We start from the raw sequence: 23,819 nt of genomic DNA, 5'->3' as shown, positions 1-23,819 counted from the left end.
TCAGGAAACGCCATCGCACATTCTGGGACGAGGACAGCCAGGCCTGCGACAGGCTTCAAGAATGACGGCAGGTGGGGGGTAGGGAGAAAAGGGGGCGGGACGGGAGAGGAATAGAAGAAGTTCAGGGAATTAATAAAAGAAGAGGGGAGAAGAGGGGGGAGGGAAGGGGAATGAGAGAAAGTCAGAAAACCACCAGCATGAACCGAACAGGTGAGGTTCGCATGGATGGGGAGTTTAGGTGGTGGTTAAAGTGGTGGTGGTGACGGTCGGCGGGAGGAGTGAACCTGCGCAGAGTTGGAAAGGCGTTGAGGCTCTGACCACGAGCAACCCGCTAAACCGGACCGAGCAGCAGCAAACAGCAGCAGCAGCAGCAGTAGCAGCTCCCTCTTGTGGAATTTTGGGGAGGGGGAGTGGTTCAGATTTCTGGTGGACCGCTGCTCGGAAGCTACTGTAAGCTCCCTCCCATGAAAAGTCCCCAACTGGTTTGACCGGTGGGCATGATGTCAAGATCCGACTGGTCTACTTCTCTGTCGCTCCAAAAGGGTCGTACCGATTGGGACAAAGTCCCGATACCTTAGAGGCTTGAGTTTGCATTTCCGGCATGAGAAATCTTATTATTAAGATTTAATCCGCCAGCTCAGATTCACTTTGTTGAACCATTTAGGGAGCTTTCAAGGGTCATTTCCGGGGCATGCATGGTCCGTGAGGATGTCCGTGCTTCAACAGGATACATACACTACGGCAGATAATCACAACTAGCTTGCGATGCTACTTACTACTACTGTAGCACACACAAGTGACACAACACCTTTTTGGAAGCCGGGATACCCGGCAAAACTTCCACGGCCCTTGTCCGGCAAGTTTTTAGTCATCCCAAATCCTGACGGTTAAAGCGGCATTGGTTGGATAATGGGCTGAGATTTTGAGCAGCTGATGATACTTGGTAAGTTTCAGCTGTCTATCCAGACACGCCTTTTTCCTTCTCTTTTTTCTTTTTCATAAGCGAACGGAGTATCTACGGTCAACACTACCGGGCCTGTCCTACCAATCAGATCTCATGTCATCCCACTCCTGAGCAAGGACTCCTGCACATGAGCGATTGTGGCGTTCCGTTGATCGCCAGATCATTGCACCTTTAGCAAGAAGTCTAGGGAGTACCGGACGCAAGCATGCTATTTATTTACGGTTTAATCTCTCCAAGTCACCGTCGTTGAAAAGCCGCATTGTACTCAGTACTTTCTAAATATAAGACACCTTACTAGTAATTTTGATGGACCCAATTAATGGCTTGGTGGTCCATGCTCTTTAGGGATATTGTTCCGAATATGCAGCAAATCTTTGATCCTTGAACTGCCCCCACTGGCTCAACCCCACACCGTCACTTTTCATTCTTTTGCGCCCGTCCTTCCCATTGAGGGGTTTCGGAGCGCTCGCTTAGGTACGAGTTGTCTGCTTAGCCGGTATGGTTTGGGGCACTTTTCTGCGAAAGAGGGGGGGAGCTCCTATGGCCATGGCGGTTTCACTCTGGTTACGAGAGAATCGAATATGTGTGCAACCAAGAACCCTCTGAAACATACTTGTTTGTTTCAGGAATTTCCCTTCTAATATGACCCTTTTACCCCTTGTATAAAACGAAGAGGCATGTTCAGGAGCGGTGCAAGGTGGATGAGATGGAAAAGACGAAATTAAATATATGTTGATCGACCTGGACGGATGCGGTATTGGATTAGTAGTTACTGTAAGTAAGTTTCGGCGACACTCCTACCCTTCTAGGTTTGCGGGTGTACAAAACAAATGACACATCCCATATCAGTAAGGTTAACCGAGCTGGGCAATTGCCAAAGATACAGCACTAGCCAGTGACCCTTTTAGAAGGTGGAAAGCAGATTCTCAACACCTGTTCAACAGAATTGCTTTTGTCGTACAAATAAGCAATGTCGAAATGGGGGCCATTGGGTATGGTTCCACTGCCATATTCTTGCTCTTGGACAATGTTCGAGTAGTATCCGTTGACCTATAGCGCCACAGATGTTGGGTGCACGCAGTGCACCACACTGTTTGAAGTCTTCTGCCTATATATTCGAAGTGGTGCTACTATCTAACTATTAGAAATACCTTGACGGTATCGAAGCCTGAGTAATATGCTGAAAATATATATTACTATTATCCCGGGGTATTATCATTCTTAGGGTTTCGATTTTCGCCAATGGCAACAACTCTTCGAATCTTCAGGGTTAGAGAATACTATATATACAAAGTATGCTACTATTGGCCGGATAGTATCTATACCATGGACCGATTGAAAAAGGCACCAACCTGGAGCACTACTACTTTTAGCATGCAGGCAGACATCACAGTTGACCCGCATAATGGGGCGCAGTAGAGATGCATTCTCCATGAGGAGATCGGAAGTGCTACGTAGTCGGGTTAATAATTCCGAATGGCACCTGCAGGTCACTGATGAAGCAAAGAGCACCCCTCGAGAATTGTATCCAAGTAAAGAGGGATTACCTGATGCCTATGAACGGCTCTGCCTGATCTGAAACCATTTTACATCCTACTACGGGCATATGTAAAGTGACAGTTCCCACGGTTGGATGTCCTGGACTGTTCTAGATGCGCTAGAAGAGAGTGTTCGTTTGGCTCAGTTACTTGTTAGGGTGCGACGATGTCATACTGCCCAAGAACATAGTTGACGCTCGAGAGATGGAATTTGATCATACTGTATCTGGTTGAAAGTCAATTTTTTGCGATGGTTCCCCAGAAAACACATATACTTCGCCATCGCCAAGCCACAGCGTCGCTCTGATATCAGCGGCTAAGCGGGCCATGTCAATTAACCATGGTGGCTCTACAATTATCTGTGAACAAGGTTTGGGTAGACAGGGGCTGTGTCACCTGAACCCAGTGAGATAATTGATAGAGAGCAGAATTCTGCTCTACGTGAAGCTGCTTCCCGTGGTGGGTGGAGCGTAAGCATGAATCGGACATGGCAGAGAGGCCCACGAGAAAATCCTGCAGCAAAGCGGAATGATGTATGCCAGATAGACTAGCCAGGAGCTACTTCTTATAAAAAGAGATATTGTTGGGTTGTGGTTCTAGATCACCAGGGTCCCGAAGGCCTGATAGGTGCCGATGGAAAAAGAGGAGGCTGGGGGTGGAGCGGACGGGCGGTGATCGACTCCAACTCAGGTGGCGGTTGATGCTATTGTTGGAACGACCGCCGCTGTCCTCAAGCGGTCGATGGCTGTATAGGACATGCTGCAGAGCACGAAATCTCAGGGTGTACTACGGGGTACGGAATACTTATCTGCCGTTTAATATGCGAAAGGTGTCAAGTGATGGCCTGTCCTGGTATTGTGGTTTGGACTGACGGGTAGACAGCTTATTGCCTATTCAAGTAAGCAAAGTTACTTTGGTGGAAAGTGGGCGGCGCCTGCCGCTGAGAATGTTAGATCCTTCATTGATACATCTTGTATCAAGAGCAGACAACATTGAAAGCTACTAAACAAAGATTTGAGAGAATTGCTATCGAGCTGATAGGTCCATCCCATTCCTTAGGGATAATACTTTTGCCTATTCGATACTCCACACAGAGAGATCATTCAAACTCATTTCCTTGTGGTCGCATCCTCTACGTAAGGTACAGTCATGGTCGACAGTCCTGAGCCAATCAGCGGGGCGGATGGGGCGGTGATGAGGCCCCATGAGCGACCCGGTGACTGCCCGATCGGGCATAATGGCGATGACGGGCCCGAGATGGAGCAACAGCAAAAGCGAGGAGGCTGGACCAAGAAAACCATCAGTCCGACCTTTCGATGGAGTACGAGGAGTCGGAGCTGTCCACACGGACAGTGAGAAGTGCACCTTCCTCCGCAACTAATTTCGTCTGTGCCTTAAATATGATTACGTCCCTACTCTTCGCTTGTGAATGATGGCTGCCTCGAGTTTTGACTCCTCACTACCACCACCGGCACCTTCCTGCGCCGTGACTTCGCCGGCCAAAGTGGTCTTGCATTAACCTAGGATTGATCCTCAGTACCTGCCCATCCTCCTGTTTAATATCCCTCTCATTCCGATTCCACCCCTCCTCTCCTCCAAACGGAAAGATATACGCAAATACATCACTGGTTATCGAACTCTTGTCTGCCCTCTCAATCTGTACCCTGATTGCAGTTGACGACCCCAATTGAGTGAATCACCGGAATATTTCGTTCCCACCATGAGACTTCCGCTTGTTAGCTCGACAGTCGCTCTTCTTTCCAGCGCCAGCTTAGTGGCAGCGCAGACATATACCAATTGTAATCCACTGAAGAAATGTAAGTGCCCAAAATCGTATGTTTTGATGGGCAGGCGCAGCTAATACTTCTAAAGCATGTCCTGCGGATCCCGCACTGGGGAAATCTGCGAGCTATGACTTCACTCAAGGCAGTTCGTCCGACTTTACTGCAACCGGCAGCCCGACCTATGGTGACAATGGTGCCGAGTTCACCGTGGCTCAACAGGGAGATGCGCCATTGATCCAGTCCAACTGGTACATCATGTTTGGGCACGTCGAATACGTAATCAAGGCTGCCCCTGGAACTGGCATTGTCAGCAGTGCCGTTTTGCAGTCCGATGACTTGGATGAGATCGACTGGGAATGGCTTGGAGGGAACGACCAGCTTGTGCAAACCAACTACTTCGGAAAAGGAGATACAAGTAGTTACAATCGTGGAGCTACCCATAATGATCCTGGGAACCACGACGACTTTCACACCTATACCGTGGACTGGACGAGCAAGCAAATCGTCTGGCAGATCGATGGCACAACGGTCAGAGTGCTTACGCCGGATACTGCTGACACGAACCAGTACCCCCAGACCCCCATGGTAGTCAAAGTAGGAATCTGGGCTGGAGGCGATCCCAGTAACCCTCAAGGTACAATCGGTGAGTACCTAGCCATATGTCACTGCAGTACTTCCACTGGTGTGCAATATGCTAATGTTTGTCTTAGATTGGGCCGGAGGTACGACGGATTACAGCGCTGGACCCTACACAATGTACTTGAAGTCCCTCAAAGTCACGGACTATTCCACCGGATCGTCATACTCATATGGTGATGAGAGTGGGGACTGGACGTCAATCACTGCCAACGGAGGTCAGGTTAACGGAAACATTGGGGCCGATACAATGACCTCAATTGAGTCAGCACCCACTGTGACGTCGACAGTTGCCAGTATCCCTATCCCTTGGAGCGGCACTCATCGTGAAACATCGAGCTTTGTGACTCCAGATGTCTGGCCTTGGGTTGCGACAGCAACATCGACATCGCTGCCTTCTGGCTGGACATATTCTGGTTCTAGACAAATCCAGCCGCCTAGCGCGGCTTCTGTGAGTGAGCATTTCCCTTAACAACCTTTTATACAAACTTCCGGATCTCACGCTAAATCGGTACTGCTTTTAGTCTTCCTCCCAGTGTATATCAGCCTGCTCGCAATCTCGGCCGGCTTCATCCTCCCCCTCCGTCTCTAAATCCCTCTCAAGAACTCCAAGTTTGACTGCTTCCTCGACGAGTGCTGCTGGCCACACTAGTTCCGCCACTCATGCTGGTAGCTCCACCACGACCAGACATCTCTCTCCTACTTCAACCAATCACGCAGCCCCAAATGTGAATACTGCGGGAAGACCAGATAGGATTCACATTGGCATGAATGTGATGTGTGTGCTTATTAGCACAGTGATCATGCTCTGATACCCTGCGCAACGACTGTTGAAAAATTGATCAGGTCTAAACGGTACCAGCACCGCTACTCGACGACAGTTATGCTTACGAAACGACGACTACTATAACACGACATTACGACGAAGTGTATATGAATGAATGGCCCCTTTCCTTCTTCCTTGTTTATGATAGAGATCTTCATGAGCTATGTACAGCATAGGTTTGGCGTTGAATCACGAAACAGGCGAGTCAGACGAGCTCGCTAATTGCACCACGTGCTGTGGCTTAATTGGATGTCAATTGGCGTTGGTAGCTCTTAATCAATAATATTGCTTTTGTTGACACGGTCGGTGTTTCTTGTAGCCCATACTAATTGTGATGTTGAAGGTTCTGAAGATTTGGCAGAAGAAGAGGATAAATGATAACAGTGCTTGATCAGACCTCATTGAGCAAGTCAGTTGATTTGAGGTATCCTTCCCCCGCGGGAATAGTCAGGTTCATAAAAAGTATACTAGGTCACTTCATAAGTCGTTCGACGGCAGACCCTCCTCATGTTCGTCCCAAAAATCCCACTTGAGACGCTATCACAAAAGAAGACAGACGGCCGAACAACCGAGTACTTAGTACAAAATGCACTGTAAATATTCAGATGGCCTACATCGACACCCGACCATCTGACACTAAAATAACCGTATCTGTTCAGAAGGGGGAATTTCTAGCCACTGCAGCATGGCAATGCTAAGACTGAGAATCTTAACCTACAATCGAAGAGGTCTAGATCACGATGAAGCTATAGGGAACAGTCAAGTAAATATATATGGTGTGAAAATAGATAAAAAGGATGTAATTAGGAAAATGAAGATCCAATACAGGTAAAACAGAAATCCAGGCATCATAAACTGTCAGCAAGAAGTAAGCACAGACTACCGTAGTATTCCATAACCTCATCTCTTTTTCAACTTATCCTCAACATCACTCAAAAACACAATTCAACTCACAACCCGGATTCAAAGTGATTTCAAACCTCAACATCGGATCCTCGACCTTATCCTTCCCGGCTGGCGGCACAGCCGTCAGTGACTCGTAAACCTGCAAGATCCTTACAACGGTAAATCCCATCTCAATCATCGCGAACTGCTGTCCCAAACAGATCCTAGGTCCACCATTAAACGGAACAAAATACCACGGTTTCGGCACCCAATCACCCATCCATCTCTCGGGGATCCACTTTCCAGGGTCGAAATAGTTCTTATTACTTCCAGGGGGCGGGTAAAGCACCGGATCCCTCTGCATCATCATGGTCGAGTACATCACCCGAGTGTTGGCACGAACGCCTACAGGTCCGGTGCCATCGGGGCCACCGCCACGGGGGAGGGTCGTGTTCTTCAATGCATAGCGAACGTTGAATGGAACAACGGGGTAGACGCGCATCGTTTCGTTAAGCACGGCGGTGAGGTATTTCATTTCTTTGAGGTCCGTGTATGTGGGTTTGCGGCCGGATGGGCCCAGACCTAGTCGGGAGGCGATTTCGGATCTGAGTGCTTTGACTACGGAGGGGTTGCGGGATAATTCGAAGAAGCAGAATGCGAGAGTCGTGGCGGTTGTGTCGCGGCCGGCGAGTAGGATGGCGGTTAGTTGGTCGCGGATGACTTGGGGGTCTCGGGTGAAGCGGGCTAGGGCGTGGATGAATGTTTCTTGCTTTGAGAGGGACTTGTCGAGTTCTTCGGGACTGAGGGATAGGGCGCGTTGGATGAAGGGGGCCATGAATTCGTTCATTATCCTGAGCTTTTGGCGGAATTTGGTACGGGAGAGGATGGGGTTGAAGGGGCTGGGTTGGGGGTTAGGTTAGTTGATGCTTGGAGGGAATGAAGATAGCAGGAGGGAGGGTGTTTTGAGGGAATGTAACATACCCGTAGCGAAATATCTCGCCCTGTCGGTGTTGTACGTAGCTGAAGGCGTCGGCGAAGCTGGTGGCTGGATTCTGCAGGCTGTTGGTGCCTTCGCCGAAGAGATAGGCTGTCGCAGCGTCTAGAGTGTATCGGAGGAACAGGGGAGTTAGGTCGACGACTTTGTTGCTCTTGGTTCCTGCCAGGAGGGGGATAAGGTGTTGGACGTGATGCTCGAAGAGTTCGGTGTCCACGATGCGGTCCCTGGTGAACATAGGCCGAATGAGTTGACGCGAGCGAGACCATAGTTCGCCATCCGTGACGAAGATACTGTCGCCTAAGAACTCTTTCCAGTCGTGATGAAAAGGCTCTCCTTTGCCATAGTCCGCAAATTGGCCAGTGAGTAAAGCTCTGATGTTCTCGGGGTCCTTGGTGATGATGACTCGGTTTGAAATACCAAAATCCAGTTCAGCGGTTTGGACATGATCGATGGTTGATGTGCCATGGGCAGTCTCCATGAGATTTTGCCAGTGAGTGAGATCCTCACACCTCCGGTTTGCCATCACATAGCCGTAAACATTGTCCAGGGCTGGGGATATCTAGGTTAGCCTATGGATTATTGTGGAAGGGTGGTATTTACAGACCGTATGGCAGCCGGAATCGCATGCGTGGAGCCCTCAGGCCCAGTCGAGAGATTTCCCAAGACACTTGGATCTTACGAACGAGACATGCAAGAAAAAAGATCCCCACGAGGCAAGCGGATGCCTTCATGGGGCTCACCTGGTCAACAAGATATTCAAGCATGGCACCAGGGCAAAGGCCTCGAGAGGGAAGTGTGATGAATTATGGTATAGATAAGGATTGAAAAGCCACGGCGCAGGAATGCATTTGATTATTATGCTCGTGGACACGAGTCATGCACTATTTAGCCAAAAGCTCGACTATATGTCATCCAAGATGCAAGACCCCCGCTCGTTTGATTAAAACTCTCATTTTGATTGCTCCGCTCGTTCAGGACCAGTGAACCCCGCGCATTGCTAAACAATTAGAAGGAGTCACTGCTGACCCGAGGTTCCTGTATTGGAATGGTGGTTGCAGATCGGGAAAATCAAGAAGAGGAATGTGAAGCTAGAGAGCTAGCCGAGTAAAGCAATTTGGCGCATCTGATGGAGCTGAAATGAACTGCTGGTATGGAGTGTGGATCCGGCTCAATTGGTCGGGTTCTTGATCCTTGTACAAACTTCTATGTCCTAACTGAAAAGAGCATATGACCCTCTATGACCCTCAATGACAGCCAATTGCGAGATGACACCACATGTCAAAAGCATTGAGGTGAAGTGGTAGATGCTAAGTTTCCGGCATTTCTCTCTGGGGCAATTCGCAGCTAAACTCGCCAGTTGGCGACTGCGCCACGGCAGTACCTAGCACGTGACTAATGTGGCGCGCGACTTTCATCATCGGCGAAGCAAAGTTCCTGCGACGGATACCAGATCTCTCCCCAAAACATCCCTCCTCTTCCCTCAGCTCTTTCCCTCCGTCCTGTATAGCCTCCGATTCTTGACAATCTTTGGCTCCGGGAAATCTATTATATAAACTAGCGAGTCGTCTCAATAGCGCCTTCTGGGTTCAGTGGCGCGGCGTTCTACGATACCCCGTGCCGTCCCTCCTACATTTCCTCGCCTACGTCTGTGTCACTCCTAGGTCGCTCTTCAGCACTCGTGCGTTTGCATCATGACTACAATGGTCACCGCAGGAACCCCGCTCGCTGAGGCGCTGGGTCATGTCATTCCCCCGAAGCTGGTCGAGATGGGTTGGAGCTCCGACGGTGGCGACGACTCAGCCCTTACCGATTATGTGATCTTAATGCTGGCGAATGGCAAGACTCAGGAACAGATCGCCGGCGAACTCTCCAATGATCTTCTCGGCGGCCTCGGTGAAGGCGATACACAGGCCCTCGATTTCTCGAGATGGCTCTTCGAACAAGTCGAAATTCTCAACCAACAGATCAATGGCGGGGGTGCCCCGGCACCCAACGAGGCTTCCTCTGCACAGGCAATTCCGTCATTTGGTGATCAAGAGTCTGCTCCTTCACAAATGTCCGGCTTTGATGGCAGTGCGCAAGATGCCGATATGAGCATGGGCGATGCAGGCCAAGGCGACTCGATGTGGGTTTTCTCTCCTCCCCATACCCAAGTTGGCGATATAAACTAACCTCTCTTTTTTTGGTTCTAGACCGACGGGACCGAAGGCCATGCGCAATGGTCGTGGTGGTGGACGTGGTAGAATGCTCAACCAGATAATTCGCTCGATGGACCGTGGGGACTCGGCTTTACATCGAGTCCGCGGTCAAGCTGGCGGTGGACGGGTCAACTCCCACGGCCGCGAGCACGGAAAGGGCCGCTTCAATCAAAATGGAGGCGGCAGAATGCCCGGTGGTCGTCAGATGGGTGGAATGAATATGGGCAACATGATGAACATGACTCAGTCGGATCAGATGCACCTCATGTCTCTGCTTGAGGAGCAAGCTCGTATGATGGCGCAGATTATGCCCGGTTTTGTTCCCCCGGCAATCAACCCGGCTTTCCAGCAAAATGGCTCCCAAAATGGCCGGTCTTTGTTCGATCGAGTCGAACGTCAGCATGGCCATCGGCACCGCGGTCAGCGCCATAACAACCATCACGAGCAGTCGGGAGATGTTGACATGGATACGAAACCTGATCAGGCTGGACAGGAAGGGGGCCAGGATGAAAGCAATACCAACACTGTCTGTCGCTTCAACCTCCGGTGTACCAGGAAGGACTGCCCGTTTGCACACCAGTCGCCCGCCGCCCCCGAAGGTTCTCCGGTCGACGTTTCGGATATTTGCACTTACGGGGCTGCTTGTAAGAACCGCAAGTGCACAGGTCGCCACCCTTCACCTGCCGTCAAGTCGGCGCATCAGGCGGAGGAGCTCTGCAGATTCTTCCCCAACTGCGCCAACCCTCATTGTCACTTCAAACATCCCAGCATGCCCCTTTGTCGGAATGGAGCCGACTGCTCTCAGGAAGGCTGCAAGTTTACTCACATCCAAACCCCATGCAAATTCACACCTTGCCTTAATCCGAGCTGCCCTTACAAGCATGCCGAGGGCCAAAAGGGTGCCTTCTCCGACAAGGTGTGGACTCCGGGCTCGAAAGAGCATGTGAGCGAACGGAAGTTTGTTGCAGAGGAGGAGGGTACAGAAGAGTTGATTAAGCCTGACACGGCCGGGGAAGGTTCTCAGAGTCAGGAGATCGCGACTTAGATTCCAGCGTTGGATCAACCTGACCACATTTCTTTTGATGATTCCACATTGTCCAATTCCCCATATGATGCCGGAGAGATCTCATGTATTATTTTGTGTGCGCGGGTGCTTACTTGGGAGGGCGTTCAATTTCGATCTACTTTATGTTATGGTCATGGCAATGGCAGTAAAGAATACTTACGGTGGCTTTGTAAATAGAATCTGGATATCATGAGATTGCTTATGTTCTGCACGACCTAGTCAGTGAGTTGAGTAGTACTTTTCAGCCTTGTAATAGTGATCTTGTCGTTGGGGACCTTCGTAGTAACTGGAGTGCATATGCCGGTCGTCAACTCTTTATTGCGGTCGGCCATCGGAGCTTCTGCTAGCGGCCCCTCCGCTCCGCAGCTCTTCCGCTTCCTCCACCCCCGTTGAGCACCCACCCTGGACACTTGGTTGCTGGCCCCAGTGTCTTTCATTATCGCTAACATGCGGTTACCATGTGCTTCCAGCCGTGCGTTCCGGCAAGTGCGAGCGCCATTGGCTCTCCTCCACAGGGGTCAGAGGCACGCTGTGCATACCAAACAGTTTGACGCTGCGGTCATAGGCGGTGGCATCACCGGCCTCACAGCGGCCTACCAACTATCGCGCGACCCGTCGTGCTCCAAAGTCACGCTTTATGAGAAGTCCTCCCATTTGGGAGGCTGGCTCTCCTCCGAGCAGATTCCTGTCCCTGGAGGACATGTCGTCTTCGAATATGGTCCGCGCACCTTGAGGACGAGTAGTCCCTCGTGCCTTCCCATGATGGATCTGGTAAGCCAGGACGCCAGTACTAGCTTCAATCGAAGCATCTCGGTGGATTGCCTATGGCTAACAATACTGGATCAATGCTGCAGATAATGAACTTGGATTTATTGGATGAAGTTCTGATCTGCGACAAGAAATCGCCCGCAGCTCAAAATCGTTACATCTACTACCCCGATCATCTCGTGCGCCTGCCATTTCCACCCACAGAGGGATTGCTCAAGACAGCCTGGACACTTTTGATGGAGCCGTTGTTCGAGACTTTTCTATATAGCGCTATCTTCGAGAAGCCAAAAAGAGCTGAAAATACCCACATTCTCTCCCGTGACGAATCAGTCGCGGATTTTGTTTCGCGTCGGTTCTCCCCCAAAATGTCGGAGAATCTCGCTTCTGCGGTCATGGCTGGCATTTTCGCGGGAGACGTAAACCGTCTGAGTGCAGAAATGGCCATTGGCTATGTACGAGAACTCGAGAAGAGATATGGATCTATAGTGGACGGCATGATGACCCAGAGGGCGTCAGAAATGCGTGCTATGCCAATGGATGAGTTGTTGGCATTGGAATCGGTGGCGGTCCCATCCCACAGTGATGATCGTTACTGGAAGAGCCTGCGTGCGGTGGTCTCAGATGCCAGCGTTCTTACGCTGAAGAACGGTTTGGGACAACTAACAGATGCTATGGCTGCCCAGCTCCGGAGTTCCAGAAACGTGGAAGTTGTGACGGGAACTGAAGTAACCTCGCTTGGCCAGAATCCGAAAACTCAAGACTTGACCGTGAGTGGGAGCTTACATTCTTTTCTACCGAATGGACTGGAAGGCTGACATGAGTGTAGATCGGGTTTGGTAAGAACGAGTCAAAGACTCACAACCGTGTAATTGCCACCCACGCGCCCTCGAGTCTCGCTCGACAGATACAGAACACAAAGGTGGGTGTCGTACCTTCTGATACAATCCGCGACCTAGGACAGAACAACTACGCAGTGACTGTCATGGTTGTCAACCTATATTACGAGGATCCAGACCTAGTTCCAGTTGAAGGGTTCGGATACCTGCTACCTAGCTCGGTTCCCTTTGAACAGAACCCCGAGCGGGCCTTGGGAGTTATCTTCGGGTCCCAGTCCAGCGAAGGACAGGACACTGCACCCGGCACAAAGCTCACCGTGATGATGGGTGGCCATTTGTGGGACGGCTGGAGCGAGTCCGACTATCCTGACCCGGATAAAGCAATTGAGATGGCCCAGGCCTTGCTTCATAGGCACTTGGGAATCAAGACGGCTCCGTCTGTGGCACGCGCCCGGTTGCTCCGCGATGCTATACCCCAGTACACAGTTGGCCACCTGTCCCGCATGAAAGAGCTCTCGCATTCTGTTCGGAGTGACTTTCATAAGCGACTCACCTTAGCTGGTGCATGGTATGGCACTGTGGGAATTGGCGTAGTGGACTGCATCAGACAAGGTTACCTAGCCTCGTCGTATGGTGTTGGCTCCAAGAAACTTGGCCCTGGAAACAGCCGTCGACCTTGGACCAAGCATGACTTCCATAACTGGGAGCTGGAAGGTGGCATAGCTACTTCCCCGGTTCGGTTCGATAATGTTCACGTTACGGAGCGTCAGCATTACTAGGACAGACCTACACGGGCTTCTGATGTCTATATTAGCATGTAAGATACCAAATGTATGATTATCTGCACTATGCGGAGGAAAGGGAATATGATATCGCTAGTAGTGATCCCAGATGTCAATTTGGTACCGCGAGAAGCTAGTATAAAAACACAGTAAAAATGTAACAATGTTACAGAGTATGTCTTTCATCCGGATTAGGCCATCCTCGGTAGACTGTCACGGATGGCTTATGTCGGGAGAAGGGCTATCATGGATCGGGCGAGAGATCCGCGAGGCCCAAGACGTGTAGCGAATATCTTGATACGCTTTGGCTCTAGTGCTGAGGAAGCCGGGCTGCTTCCAAAAGTCTGGTTTGATACTCCTGCATCGACTGTCGTATGGATTGGTATGCTCTAGCAATCAAGTCACCAGAGACCCGGAATAAATGCCGTTTATGGATGCCAGTGACCGGGATGGCTGTAATGGAGCACCTTCAGAAAGTCGCACAATAGGACCTGATCAATAAGAAGTACGGTTACTTCTGCGAATCGGTAGTTCCCTCTACTCCTTCACTTCGGTGGCCTCCTTCTTGTCTCCGTTCGAATCGAACCCGAGGGCGTCCAGTTGGCGAATCAGCTCCTGAATCTTGATCACCTTCTCCAACTGCTCGGGAAGAAGGGCCTCGCCCTGGGCTTTCTTATCACGCAGGTCGCGAGCCTGCCTCAGCTTCTTCTTCAAATTGCGGGCCTTCTTTTCCTTCTCTGCTTCAGGGTCGACTGCCTCCTCGGTCTGTGCTGCGTCCTTTTCGGCTCCGTTCGATTGCTTCTTAGCCTCTTCGGGCGCACCGGCACGCCAGTTCTCGATGCGAGTCACATCCTTGCCGTTGGTAGCACCATCCTGTGTCGCCTTGGCCTTCTTTCTAGCTTCGCGACGCTTCGCATTCTTGTTGTTGGTTGCACCACCTGCCTTGTTGGCCGAAGTGTCCTCATCGTCCTTCAATCCATCGGCACCGGGAACCCCGCCTTTTCCGCGATTCTTCCAGGCCTCTGCCGCACGGGTTTTGTATAGTTCCACATCCTCAGGAGGGCGGTATCCCGGTCGGACACGGATCTCTCGTCGCTTGGAACCGTCGGCACGGACAGACGAAGGAATGTAGCGTTCCCCTGTGGATTCGTTCGTTGTGATCCCGGAGGAACTGACCGCACCAGGCTTGTTGGAGGCCATGATTTTATTTTCGTTAGGCGGGGTGTTGAGAGTCGGTCGAGTGGGAAAATTGTCAGTTGTGGCCTGAGGGGGAAGACAAGTAGTTCCACGGTAAGAATCACCCCCTGATTTAAGGTTCGAGATGAATGCGTTGGAATTAAATGTTGTCACAGTTATTCACAAGTCAAGCCCGACAGCGCATTGAAATTGTGGACGAGTCGACGTAAGGTTGATTGATTCTCCAGGCGGCCAGTCGGAGGCTCTGCGCAGGTGGTGTTCCGACTGGCCAATCAGCGACCCGGTGATTCCCGCTGTTGCTTTTCGCGGCCGCCAAACCGAACTCGATCCTGACTGGAATCTTCAACCTCATCTCGCCCATCCTCTCTGCCTTGCTGTCTTTCCCCGCTCCCTTCCCCCTCTATCTCTCTATCCATTACCGTCACAATGGCCGGCGCTGTAAGTGTTTTCTTTATATGGGTTTTGTCACAGTTCAATGGCTAACTCCAGGGTGTTCCCGTTCCAGTTCGCTTCCGCTATCTACCAGCATGTCTCCCCTTTCACTCCGGATATCCGATCGATACTTGTCGCCCGTCATGGAATGGTCTTGCTAATTGGAAATCTTTGAACGACTTATAGGGGCCTGATCCGCCGTAACGCGGTCTACCTGACCACCATCTTCGCCAGTGCCTTCGCCTTCGAGCTGTACGTTTCTGTTATCGGGATCTTTCGGGGGTGTGACAATCGCTAAACAATTATCTTTGGAATAGGACCTTCGACACTGCCTCCAACAAGGTCTGGGATTCTTTCAACCGCGGCGTACGTTTCTTCCCTCCCACGACCTTTCCGCATGGGTTATACTGACGGGTTCGTTTCACTACTGCAGCGCCAATGGAAGGACATTAAGCACCAGTACCTCAACAAGGCCGACGATGAGGACGATGAGTAAATTCGGGTATAATACTCGCCGTGTTACATATGAAAGAATAGAAGTGGTGCTAGGGGGTTTAAAATATCCATTCCCATGTTATACTATAGCCGAGTGCCGGGAAGGAGAAGTGCTATAATCCAGGGTGTTTGTACGAGATAGATTCGCAATAACCTGTAACTTTTGTTTTTCAGCAGTCCATCCAGGAGCAGGGTATGCATATGTAGGTCATCCTACCCCGTAGGCCAGGTCAGTAGTCAAGCAACACACGGATGTTGCCCAGCTGGGCGGGGGAAAGGCAACCGGGCGTTCACACGCCGTGGATGAGAATCGCGGTGGCGCCAAGCCCCGGTGTTTGCAGTACCTCGATGTCATGGGCGAACCAACTCTTAGACACTCCTCTTCTCTTCCACATATTGTCTAATACAGTGTCATCGCTTTATGCTTTCGGAACGACATCTCTATCAGGGGTCCTATCTGAATGAGAGAATAGGAAAGTTCCGCTCATGTTATCAACGGGCTACTGGTGCGTGCCGCTGGATACCATAAAACCCGACTTCCCACCCCTTCCCCCCCCCCCACGGTGACATCGCCGTGCCTGCTATCGCTCGATAACTAAGCTTCTTAATTGATCTAGATTTTTTCCCCCTCCCCTCAACCTTACTTGGGATTTACCACCCCAGTAAACCCGACCGATTCAACGCCCTTTCACTCCGTGGCTTATTGCAACATACTTGCCGCCACTCACCCGCTCGATCACAGGCCGAGCGATCGCAGACTGGGAGATCCCAAGCCCGCCCCACGGAGCTCCCACTCCATCCGACCCTCACCATCCCCTCACTTTTCGGACAGCCCGATGAGTGTCGCGATCCAAGCGCAAAGGCGATAAAATGAGTTTCACGGATAAGGAGATGGTACTCGGGCAAGGCCTTCTACGGCTCCCCGCTGCACACAACTATCGATATGGATTCAATGCAGAGCAAGACCTACTTGAGCTGCTCTTCCACTCTTTAACGGGCTTCAACGAGGAATATCTCCGACTACTCTTCCCCAACGGGCCCCCGAAAGGTGTTTGGAAACTAGCGGAAGCTCAGGGAGCAAAAGAAGGAGCAGAATATACCGAAGCGGCGCGGGGAAAGCGATGTGGTCACATTTTCAGGGCCGGCGAGGCTACTTATCGGTGTATTACCTGTGCTGCGGACGATACCTGCGTGCTCTGTAGTCGCTGCTTCGACGCTTCTGATCACACGGGCCACCAGTACCAGATTTCTTTGTCATCGGGAAACTGCGGCTGCTGTGACTGCGGAGATGAGGAGGCATGGCGACTACCGTTGTTCTGTGCGATCCATACTGACAGCGAGGATAAGAAAGGCAAGCAAAGGGCTCAGACTCAGCTTCCGCATGACTTGGTCGATAGCATCAGAACGACTATTAGCGGCGTGCTGGATTATTTCTGTGATGTCATCTCTTGTTCTCCCGAGCAGTTGCGGCTCCCGAAAACAGAGGAGGGGATCAGACAGGATGAAGAGGCGTCCCGGCTACGTCCCGGTTGGTATGGCGATGGAGATCTACCGGAGGATGAGCCGGAGTTTGCTCTTGCTCTTTGGAACGATGAGAAACATACCATCCGGGATGTTGCTCATCAGGTCAGCCGGGCTTGTCGGGAACGGGATCGTTTCGGCAACGATAGGGCCCATGAGACGAACGATATTGGGAGGAGTGTAGTCAAATACTCCAAGGATCTGCAGAGGCTGCTGGCTGTGTCGAAAATTATCGAACAGATTAAGGTCACGGTTACAATCCGGTCTGCCCGCGACACGTTCCGCGAGCAAATGTGCGGGACCATCGTCGAGTGGCTTGCAGATATCTCGGGGTGCAGTATCATGGACGATAACGAGATTCTACGCCACACCATTTGCGAGGCGCTGCTTAGTCCATGGCAACAACGCAGCAATGCCGCGAATGCCGATATCGGAATGAAGGGCATTGATGACCATCAGAGGTCTGAAAATGCTCCGTACCGCACGGTTATGCTCACGGTGTCCCCACAGGGGCAGGTGGTTTTGGCTGCAGAAGAGGATGACGAGGAGGATGATGAGGATATTGATAATGATAATGAACAAGTTGGCGACGGTGATGGAGACGAAGAATTTGTTGAGACCCATGATGATGCTGACGATGAGGACGAGGATATGGATAGGCAGATTGCTTTACTTCGTGAGCAAGCTGAAATAGAGGACATGGCGGATGAGGAAGATATGGTGATGGGCAACACGGATGACGCTTTTGAGATGGCTCAAGCCATTATTCAACTGGGTCGGCGGTCGATGTCTCCCAACACTGAGCAACAACAGGAACGACAGGAACAAGAAGAGCAGCCAGCCTCAGAGAATCAAGCCCCGCCGCAATCTCCCGAGCGCGAGCCGAACTCGAATGACACATGCCAACTTCCTCCCATGTCGTATGTTGCCATCCCCAAGACACCATCTGGTGTGGTAAAACCATCACCTGCAAAGACCCCTAGTCATTGGCAAGTCCGACCTTCCGTCCCGGCCTTCGGGGAGCATGTCCCCCCATACGAGGATCTCTGGCAGCGTACACGCCTGGACTGGATGATCCTGTTCGATCTCCGATTGTGGAAGAAGACCCGTACCGATCTGCGCGATCTCTACATTGGAACCGTGGTCAACGTTCCCCAGTTCAAGCGAATCATGGGTCTACGCCTGTCGGCTCTATACACGGCGCTCGCGCAGTTGTACCTGATTGCAGACCGAGAACCGGATCATTCAATTGTCAACCTTTCCCTCCAACTTCTCACGACGCCCTCTATCACTGAGGAAATCGTGCTGCGCGGGAACTTCCTCACCAAGGTCATGGCAATCCTATATACATTCCTGACTACGCGACAAGTTGGTGAACCTTATGAAGTAAACCCGAACGCAACTCTGGCCTTCGATGCCGGTTCGGTGACCAACAGACGTCTATACCATTTCTTCCTTGATCTGAGATACCTCTTGCAGTCAGAGTATGTACAGAACCGCGTACGGAGTGAAGAGCCTTACCTCGCTCAATTCTTGGACCTCGTCAAGCTTTCCCAGGGTATTTGTCCCAACGTACGTGCCGTGGGAGAGCATGTCGAGTACGAGACCGACGCCTGGATCAGTGCCTCGATTCTCATGCGGGAGATCAACCGGCTCTGCCGGCAGTTCTGCGAGGCATTCCGCAACCCCGAGATTGATGGTGGCGTGAAGCTATTGCGAGCAATCCGGACGGCAACCATCTCTGCAATGGTACATTCTACGGGAATTGAGCGCAAGAGATTTGAGCAGGCGGAGATCAAAAACTATGTGCGGTTCAAGACTTTACCTCCCCTTGACTTCGAAGTCGATCAGCAACGAGTCCCCCGTTACCGTGTTGTAGACTTTGTTGTTGAAAGTGGTTCGATGAGCTTCCACCATGCCCTGCACTACACGCTGTCGTGGCTGCTGGAGTGTGGCCGCAATGTGAACAGTGCTCTGATGCGGGATGTGCTCATGAGTGCTGCTCATGCCGCAAATGAGAAATACATTCACGATAGTCAGCTGACTTCTGAGGATCTGCTCCTCTGCATGTTCGATTATCCTCTCCGGGTCTGCGCCTGGCTCGCGCAGATGAAAGCGGGCATGTGGGTGCGTAACGGTCTCAGCCTTCGGCATCAGATGTCTCAGTATCGTGGAGTGTCGTCTCGCGACTTTGCCTACTATCGCGATATCTTCCTCCTGCAAACTGCGCTGGTGACCTGTGACCCGAGCCGGGTGCTTGCGTCTATCGCAGACCGGTTCGGTATGATGGACTGGATGACCCGAGACTACATGCCACGCCCCGGATATGAAGACAGCCAGATCATCGACGTGGCCGAGGAGTTCGTCCATCTGCTGGTCATTCTGCTCACAGACCGGACCTCTCTCACCGCTGTTGACGACAGCGAAGCCGCAACGCGCGAGAACATGAGCCGCGATATTGCGCATGTTCTGTGCTTCAAGCCGCTTTCTTTCTCGGACTTGTCTACACGCCTCAGTGACAAGCTGCTTGACTCGGACCTGTTCCAGGATGTTTTGGACGACGTTGCGGGATTCCGTCCTCCTGAAGGCTTGAATGATACAGGAACCTTCGAACTTAAGCCGGAATATATCGACTTGATTGATCCTTATAGTGCTCACTACAGCAAGAACCAGCGGGACGAAGCAGAGAGCATCTATAGGGAGTGGATAGCCAAGAAATCTGGGAAGAAGGCATCAGACATTGTCTTCGAGCCGAAGCTGCGCCCTATCACTTCTGGCGCATACTCGGAACTTCCTAAGTTCACAAGGACGCTGGTGTTTGCTCAAATTGTTCACCACTGCTTGGACTACGTGGTCTCCTCGAAAGAGCGTACTCCAAACATCCCGCCTACCCGTGTGGAGACCTTCCTCCAGGTTGTCCTCCACCTCATTCTTGCGGCGTCTCTTGAAGATAGTAGCGAGGATGATGGCTCCTCACCGTCATTCGTGTCGCACGCCTTGAACAAGGCCAAGGAAACGACTCTGGCTGGATCATTAACTATTGTTGGTCTTCTGGAGAAGATCTCTGTCATGAGTGAATTCTCCGCCTGCGGGCCCAAGATCCGTCATATCCTGAAAAGGCTTTGGCAGAAGCGCCCTGAGGCCTACGCCTCCGCCACTGCCTCTCTCAAATTCCCGTTCGATCGGGTCGACACAAGCTCCCCTGCCATTGACACCGACAATGAGAAGGAACTGAAGAAGAAGCAGGCCCTCGAAAGACAAGCGAGGGTTATGGCTCAATTCCAGCAACAGCAACAGAACTTCCTTAACAGCCAAGGTGCAATTGACTGGGGAGAGGAGGACTTTAGCGACCTCGAATCCGAAACCGAGACTGCTCCCGAGACTAAACTATGGAAGTACCCTAGTGGTACTTGCATTCTCTGCCAGGAGGAAACAAATGACTCCCGACTCTACGGCACATTCGCCTTGATCCAGGACAGCAGTATCACGCGCCTAACAGACATCAACGATCCTGACTGGATCAGGGAAGTGATCAGGACACCGACGAGCTTGGATAAGTCTGCGGAGCACATCCGTCCTTTTGGAGTCGCAGGAGAGAATCGCACGACGGTTCGCCGACTGGACTCTACCGGTGGCGAAGTGATTAGCGAGAAGGTTGGATTGAGTAAAGGTTTCAAGGCCACGCACACCCTTCGTGGACCGGTCACCACCGGTTGTGGGCATATCATGCACTACTCTTGTTTTGATGCCTACTTCCTCGCTACTCAGCGCCGCCACTCGCAACAAATCGCGCGGAACCACCCTGAGCGTTTGCTGAGCAAGGAATTTGTCTGTCCGCTGTGCAAGGCCCTAGGAAATGCCTTCCTTCCTATTGTTTGGAAGGGTAAAGAGGAATCCTACCCGGGGGCTCTGAATACTTCTGTGCCGTTTGATGATTTTATCAATACAGAGTTGAAGTCGGTCCTCTCGCAATCGTACAATTACGCAGTGCTCGCGGAGAACAACAATGTGCAGCTACAGCTTTACCAGGATCTATTCAGCAATTACCTGTCGAAGGCCTTGGTTCCTCCACTGGCAACTAAGGTTGATCAGCTCATGTCGTCGCAGTCGTCGTCAACGTCGTCGTCTCTGCCCTCCGCGACTCACTATATACCAACAGCGAGGATGCCGATGCCTGGCCTCTTCCCCTCACAGGACGAGAACTCAACTACAAGTCCGCTGCAGGAAGCTTCGGCCCAAAGCGGAAGCCCCATGTCTGTGCTCATACAGATCTACAAGCGACTGAAGCAGACTATCCGGATGAACCACATCCCATCCACCTTCAATCACCATCCGGACACCACTGACACCAATGACCTGGTGCACACTGACTCCTTGTTCCAGAGTTTCGGCTTCAGCATTGCTGCTACTGAGATCTCTCAGCGCGGAGTTGAGTCAGAGCCAGGGACGACTTTGTTGGAAAAGATCCCACAGCTGACTCTGACGCACCTCCGAGTCTTGGCTGAAAGTGCCTTATCGTACGCTGCCGTCGGGTGCGTATACAATTCTAATGGCCCCCATACTCACAGCGGGGACGAATTTCAAGAGCTTCATCGCCATAAGATATGTCAGCTCTTCATCGGCCATCCCTGCCTGAGTGGCAGCGCACTGGTAAACGAGATGCGTGAGATTGAACCGCTACTGGCTAAGGATACTTTTGTCTTCCTGGCCGAGTGTTCGCTATCCCTGCTGCCGGTGCTGTCTGTTGACATTCGCCACTTGATTCAAGTGTGCTACGTGGCCGAAATTGTCAAGGTCGCGGCCACCTACATCCTCTGCCCGAAGGGTCTGAAGGAGGAGCTGGCGCAGCATCGCAACGACCAGTATCTGTCTGAGTTGAGTCAGACAGATCCGCGATACGAAGCGAGCCGCCACTTCTTCCACTCGATCGTCACCGAATTGAAATCCAACTCGGTAGGCCACGCGGTGGGATCATCGTTCCCTGCTGAAACTGGCTATGTCAAGGACGGCGTGGAAAGTGCAACTCCGGATGTGGTGATCTCGCTGAGGCGTCTCATCTCCAGCTACGCATTGGCTTTCCTGCGCAAGGCGGTCATCCTACTCCATGTTCAGCACGGCGTCGAATTCCCTAACACTGGTTCTCACGACGCGAATGCGTCGGAGCTGGACCGTCTGACCAATCTCCTTCACCTGCCGTCCGTTGACGAAATCTTTGCATCGATCAACCCGGCTCGGGAGAGTGGTAAGCCGTTCGATGCTATGATCTCCGGATGGATCTTCCACTGGAATGCGACTCGGTCGGGCGTCCGGATGGGTGACCTTAAGCTGTGGCCGAGCCTTCCTCACCCGGCCATTTTCGAGCTGGTCGGACTCCCCAAGTACTACGACAGTTTGATCGAAGAGGCCAACCGGCGGCGGTGCCCCAAGTCGAAGAAGGAGCTGAGTGATCCCAGCATCTGTCTCTTCTGTGGAGATATCTTCTGCTCGCAGGCAGTATGCTGCATGGAGAACAAGCTGGGCGGATGCAACCAGCACGTTCAAAAGTAAGTCCATTCCCACCCCCTGTTTGAAGTATCTGGAGAACTCTGCTAACAGCAAGTAGATGTGGCAAGAACATTGGTTTGTTCATCAACATTCGCAAGTGCACTGTGCTCTACTTGCACAACCGCAATGGATCCTGGCACTACGCACCGTACCTTGACCGACACGGCGAGGTCGACCCGGGTCTCCGGCGCAACCGGCAGCTGATCCTTAACCAGAAGCGCTACGACCGACTGCTTCGGGACGTGTGGTTGTCGCACAGCATCCCAGCTACCATCAGCCGGAAGCTGGAGGCGGATATCAACAACGGAGGGTGGGAGACGATCTAGAGAGGGGGCCTGAGGAGTTATCGTGTTCTGTGTTCAGCATTGGTGTGTTGTGATGTGATGTGTTGTATCCTGATTTGGCTTGATGACCCGTGCCAAAAGCTCCTGATGCCTTTGCATGCATTTGATCGGATTGATTATTCTTGAAGATAGTTTACATATATGTATCTACGATGCAGAGGTGTTTTGTCTGGACGATGGTGGTTGATACTATATATTCTATGCCTTTTGCTTGATCTTGATATGGATCAGTCAGTTGATGCTGTCTGTAGTAATGGTTTGGCAGTGTGAACTATCATCTGAATCGTGAATTTTATCTTGGTCATTAAACTAGGCATTGATCTACATGTAGACCTCGATCCGAAACAAGGTCGGCCGTGTGTGACTCATACTAGGGAGCTTTTGTGCCGTGGGGATAACTCTAGCCCTGGTACTAACCCCCATACTGTCATTGGTGATCTGCTGAGACAATTTAAGCTTTCGCTACAGCCATAGCTTATACACAGTAAGATTGTGAAGGGGAAATTGCACTAATCAAGACGATTTCCATCCATCTTTACACAGAGTAGTAGATAGTTCATAATGGGCTACGGCTTCATAGCTCCCATGTCTCTATTGCATAACCGTTCCCTGTAGACACTACTAAGACAGTACCCAGCTAGCGAGCAACGACACATAGTGGTTGGTTAGCACGGTGGAATCCAATCAGCGAATCGGGGTGAAGCCAATTGACATTGCGCATCCACATTGTAGTATCACTAGTAGTATGATCGTCACCCTCCATGACTTCACACGGTTGCTGCAAAGGTTCACCGGGTTGAAACCTACGCGGGCAGGATCGGAGCAAGTCGCTGGATCCCTCACGGACCACAGAGCTCCAGATCCACGAAGAAAAGCAGGATGCAATAATCCCCGCACATCGGAGAGTTGTGTGTAAGTCAAGCAATTAAGCAATTGGCAGCTGTCATCTCCATTACGTACCGTGACTTTCATCCCCCCCCCCCCCCCCCCCCCCCCCCCCTCTCCC

At 51.6% G+C, this 23,819-nt stretch overlaps 9 protein-coding genes across 9 annotated transcripts; 7 read left to right on the top strand and 2 right to left on the bottom strand.

Annotated features, from left to right (window-relative positions):
- Window positions 1–2,842: 2,842 nt before the first annotated feature.
- Window positions 2,843–3,858, top strand: BO79DRAFT_153745 (uncharacterized protein; the record flags this gene model as incomplete). Its single annotated transcript, XM_025678726.1, has 5 exons — window positions 2,843–2,891; window positions 3,103–3,192; window positions 3,283–3,362; window positions 3,385–3,400; window positions 3,650–3,858. 5 exons carry the CDS (start codon window positions 2,843–2,845, stop codon window positions 3,856–3,858), a joined length of 444 nt encoding a protein of 147 aa, XP_025537082.1.
- Window positions 3,859–4,079: 221 nt separating this feature from the next.
- BO79DRAFT_37450 (glycoside hydrolase family 16 protein) lies at window positions 4,080–5,713 on the top strand. Its single transcript, XM_025689147.1, has 4 exons — window positions 4,080–4,319; window positions 4,375–4,929; window positions 4,997–5,377; window positions 5,447–5,713. Exons 1-4 carry the CDS (start codon window positions 4,223–4,225, stop codon window positions 5,512–5,514), a joined length of 1,101 nt encoding a protein of 366 aa, XP_025537081.1. The 5' UTR covers window positions 4,080–4,222; the 3' UTR covers window positions 5,515–5,713.
- Window positions 5,714–6,652: 939 nt separating this feature from the next.
- Window positions 6,653–8,394, bottom strand: BO79DRAFT_239273 (cytochrome P450; the record flags this gene model as incomplete). The annotated part of the gene is made up of 3 exons (XM_025684896.1): window positions 6,653–7,532; window positions 7,615–8,179; window positions 8,310–8,394. The coding sequence occupies 3 exons, from the start codon at window positions 8,392–8,394 to the stop codon at window positions 6,677–6,679; spliced, it is 1,506 nt and encodes a 501-aa protein (XP_025537080.1). The 3' UTR covers window positions 6,653–6,676.
- Window positions 8,395–9,095: 701 nt separating this feature from the next.
- Window positions 9,096–11,077, top strand: BO79DRAFT_177636 (mRNA-binding protein NAB2). The gene is made up of 2 exons (XM_025679940.1): window positions 9,096–9,755; window positions 9,823–11,077. Exons 1-2 carry the CDS (start codon window positions 9,322–9,324, stop codon window positions 10,871–10,873), a joined length of 1,485 nt encoding a protein of 494 aa, XP_025537079.1. The 5' UTR covers window positions 9,096–9,321; the 3' UTR covers window positions 10,874–11,077.
- Window positions 11,078–11,320: 243 nt separating this feature from the next.
- On the top strand, window positions 11,321–13,361 carry hem14 (oxygen-dependent protoporphyrinogen oxidase). The gene is made up of 3 exons (XM_025681414.1): window positions 11,321–11,665; window positions 11,749–12,429; window positions 12,489–13,361. Exons 1-3 carry the CDS (start codon window positions 11,342–11,344, stop codon window positions 13,275–13,277), a joined length of 1,794 nt encoding a protein of 597 aa, XP_025537078.1. The 5' UTR covers window positions 11,321–11,341; the 3' UTR covers window positions 13,278–13,361.
- Window positions 13,353–14,649, bottom strand: BO79DRAFT_210376 (putative RNA binding protein Pym). Its single transcript, XM_025682793.1, has one exon. It carries the CDS (start codon window positions 14,478–14,480, stop codon window positions 13,818–13,820), a length of 663 nt encoding a protein of 220 aa, XP_025537076.1. The 5' UTR covers window positions 14,481–14,649; the 3' UTR covers window positions 13,353–13,817.
- On the top strand, window positions 13,389–13,745 carry BO79DRAFT_37438 (uncharacterized protein). Its single transcript, XM_025689145.1, has one exon. It carries the CDS (start codon window positions 13,500–13,502, stop codon window positions 13,671–13,673), a length of 174 nt encoding a protein of 57 aa, XP_025537077.1. The 5' UTR covers window positions 13,389–13,499; the 3' UTR covers window positions 13,674–13,745.
- Window positions 14,650–14,831: 182 nt separating the features above from the next.
- Window positions 14,832–15,542, top strand: BO79DRAFT_239269 (cytochrome b-c1 complex subunit 9). The gene is made up of 5 exons (XM_025684895.1): window positions 14,832–14,915; window positions 14,967–15,049; window positions 15,096–15,161; window positions 15,227–15,275; window positions 15,343–15,542. Exons 1-5 carry the CDS (start codon window positions 14,904–14,906, stop codon window positions 15,403–15,405), a joined length of 273 nt encoding a protein of 90 aa, XP_025537075.1. The 5' UTR covers window positions 14,832–14,903; the 3' UTR covers window positions 15,406–15,542.
- A 278-nt stretch (window positions 15,543–15,820) lies between these two features.
- BO79DRAFT_289209 (putative ubiquitin-protein ligase E3 component (UBR1)) lies at window positions 15,821–23,035 on the top strand. The gene is made up of 3 exons (XM_025688757.1): window positions 15,821–15,910; window positions 16,022–22,468; window positions 22,528–23,035. The coding sequence occupies exons 2-3, from the start codon at window positions 16,275–16,277 to the stop codon at window positions 22,793–22,795; spliced, it is 6,462 nt and encodes a 2,153-aa protein (XP_025537074.1). The 5' UTR covers window positions 15,821–15,910; window positions 16,022–16,274; the 3' UTR covers window positions 22,796–23,035.
- Window positions 23,036–23,819: the final 784 nt, after the last annotated feature.

The sequence above is a fragment of the Aspergillus costaricaensis genome (assembly GCF_003184835.1).
Source record: "Aspergillus costaricaensis CBS 115574 unplaced genomic scaffold BO79scaffold_26, whole genome shotgun sequence".
Classification (NCBI taxonomy): Eukaryota; Fungi; Ascomycota; class Eurotiomycetes; order Eurotiales; family Aspergillaceae; genus Aspergillus; species Aspergillus costaricensis.
The sequence above is the reverse complement of the archived record's forward strand: the minus strand, read 5'-3'. Positions and strand labels throughout refer to the sequence as shown.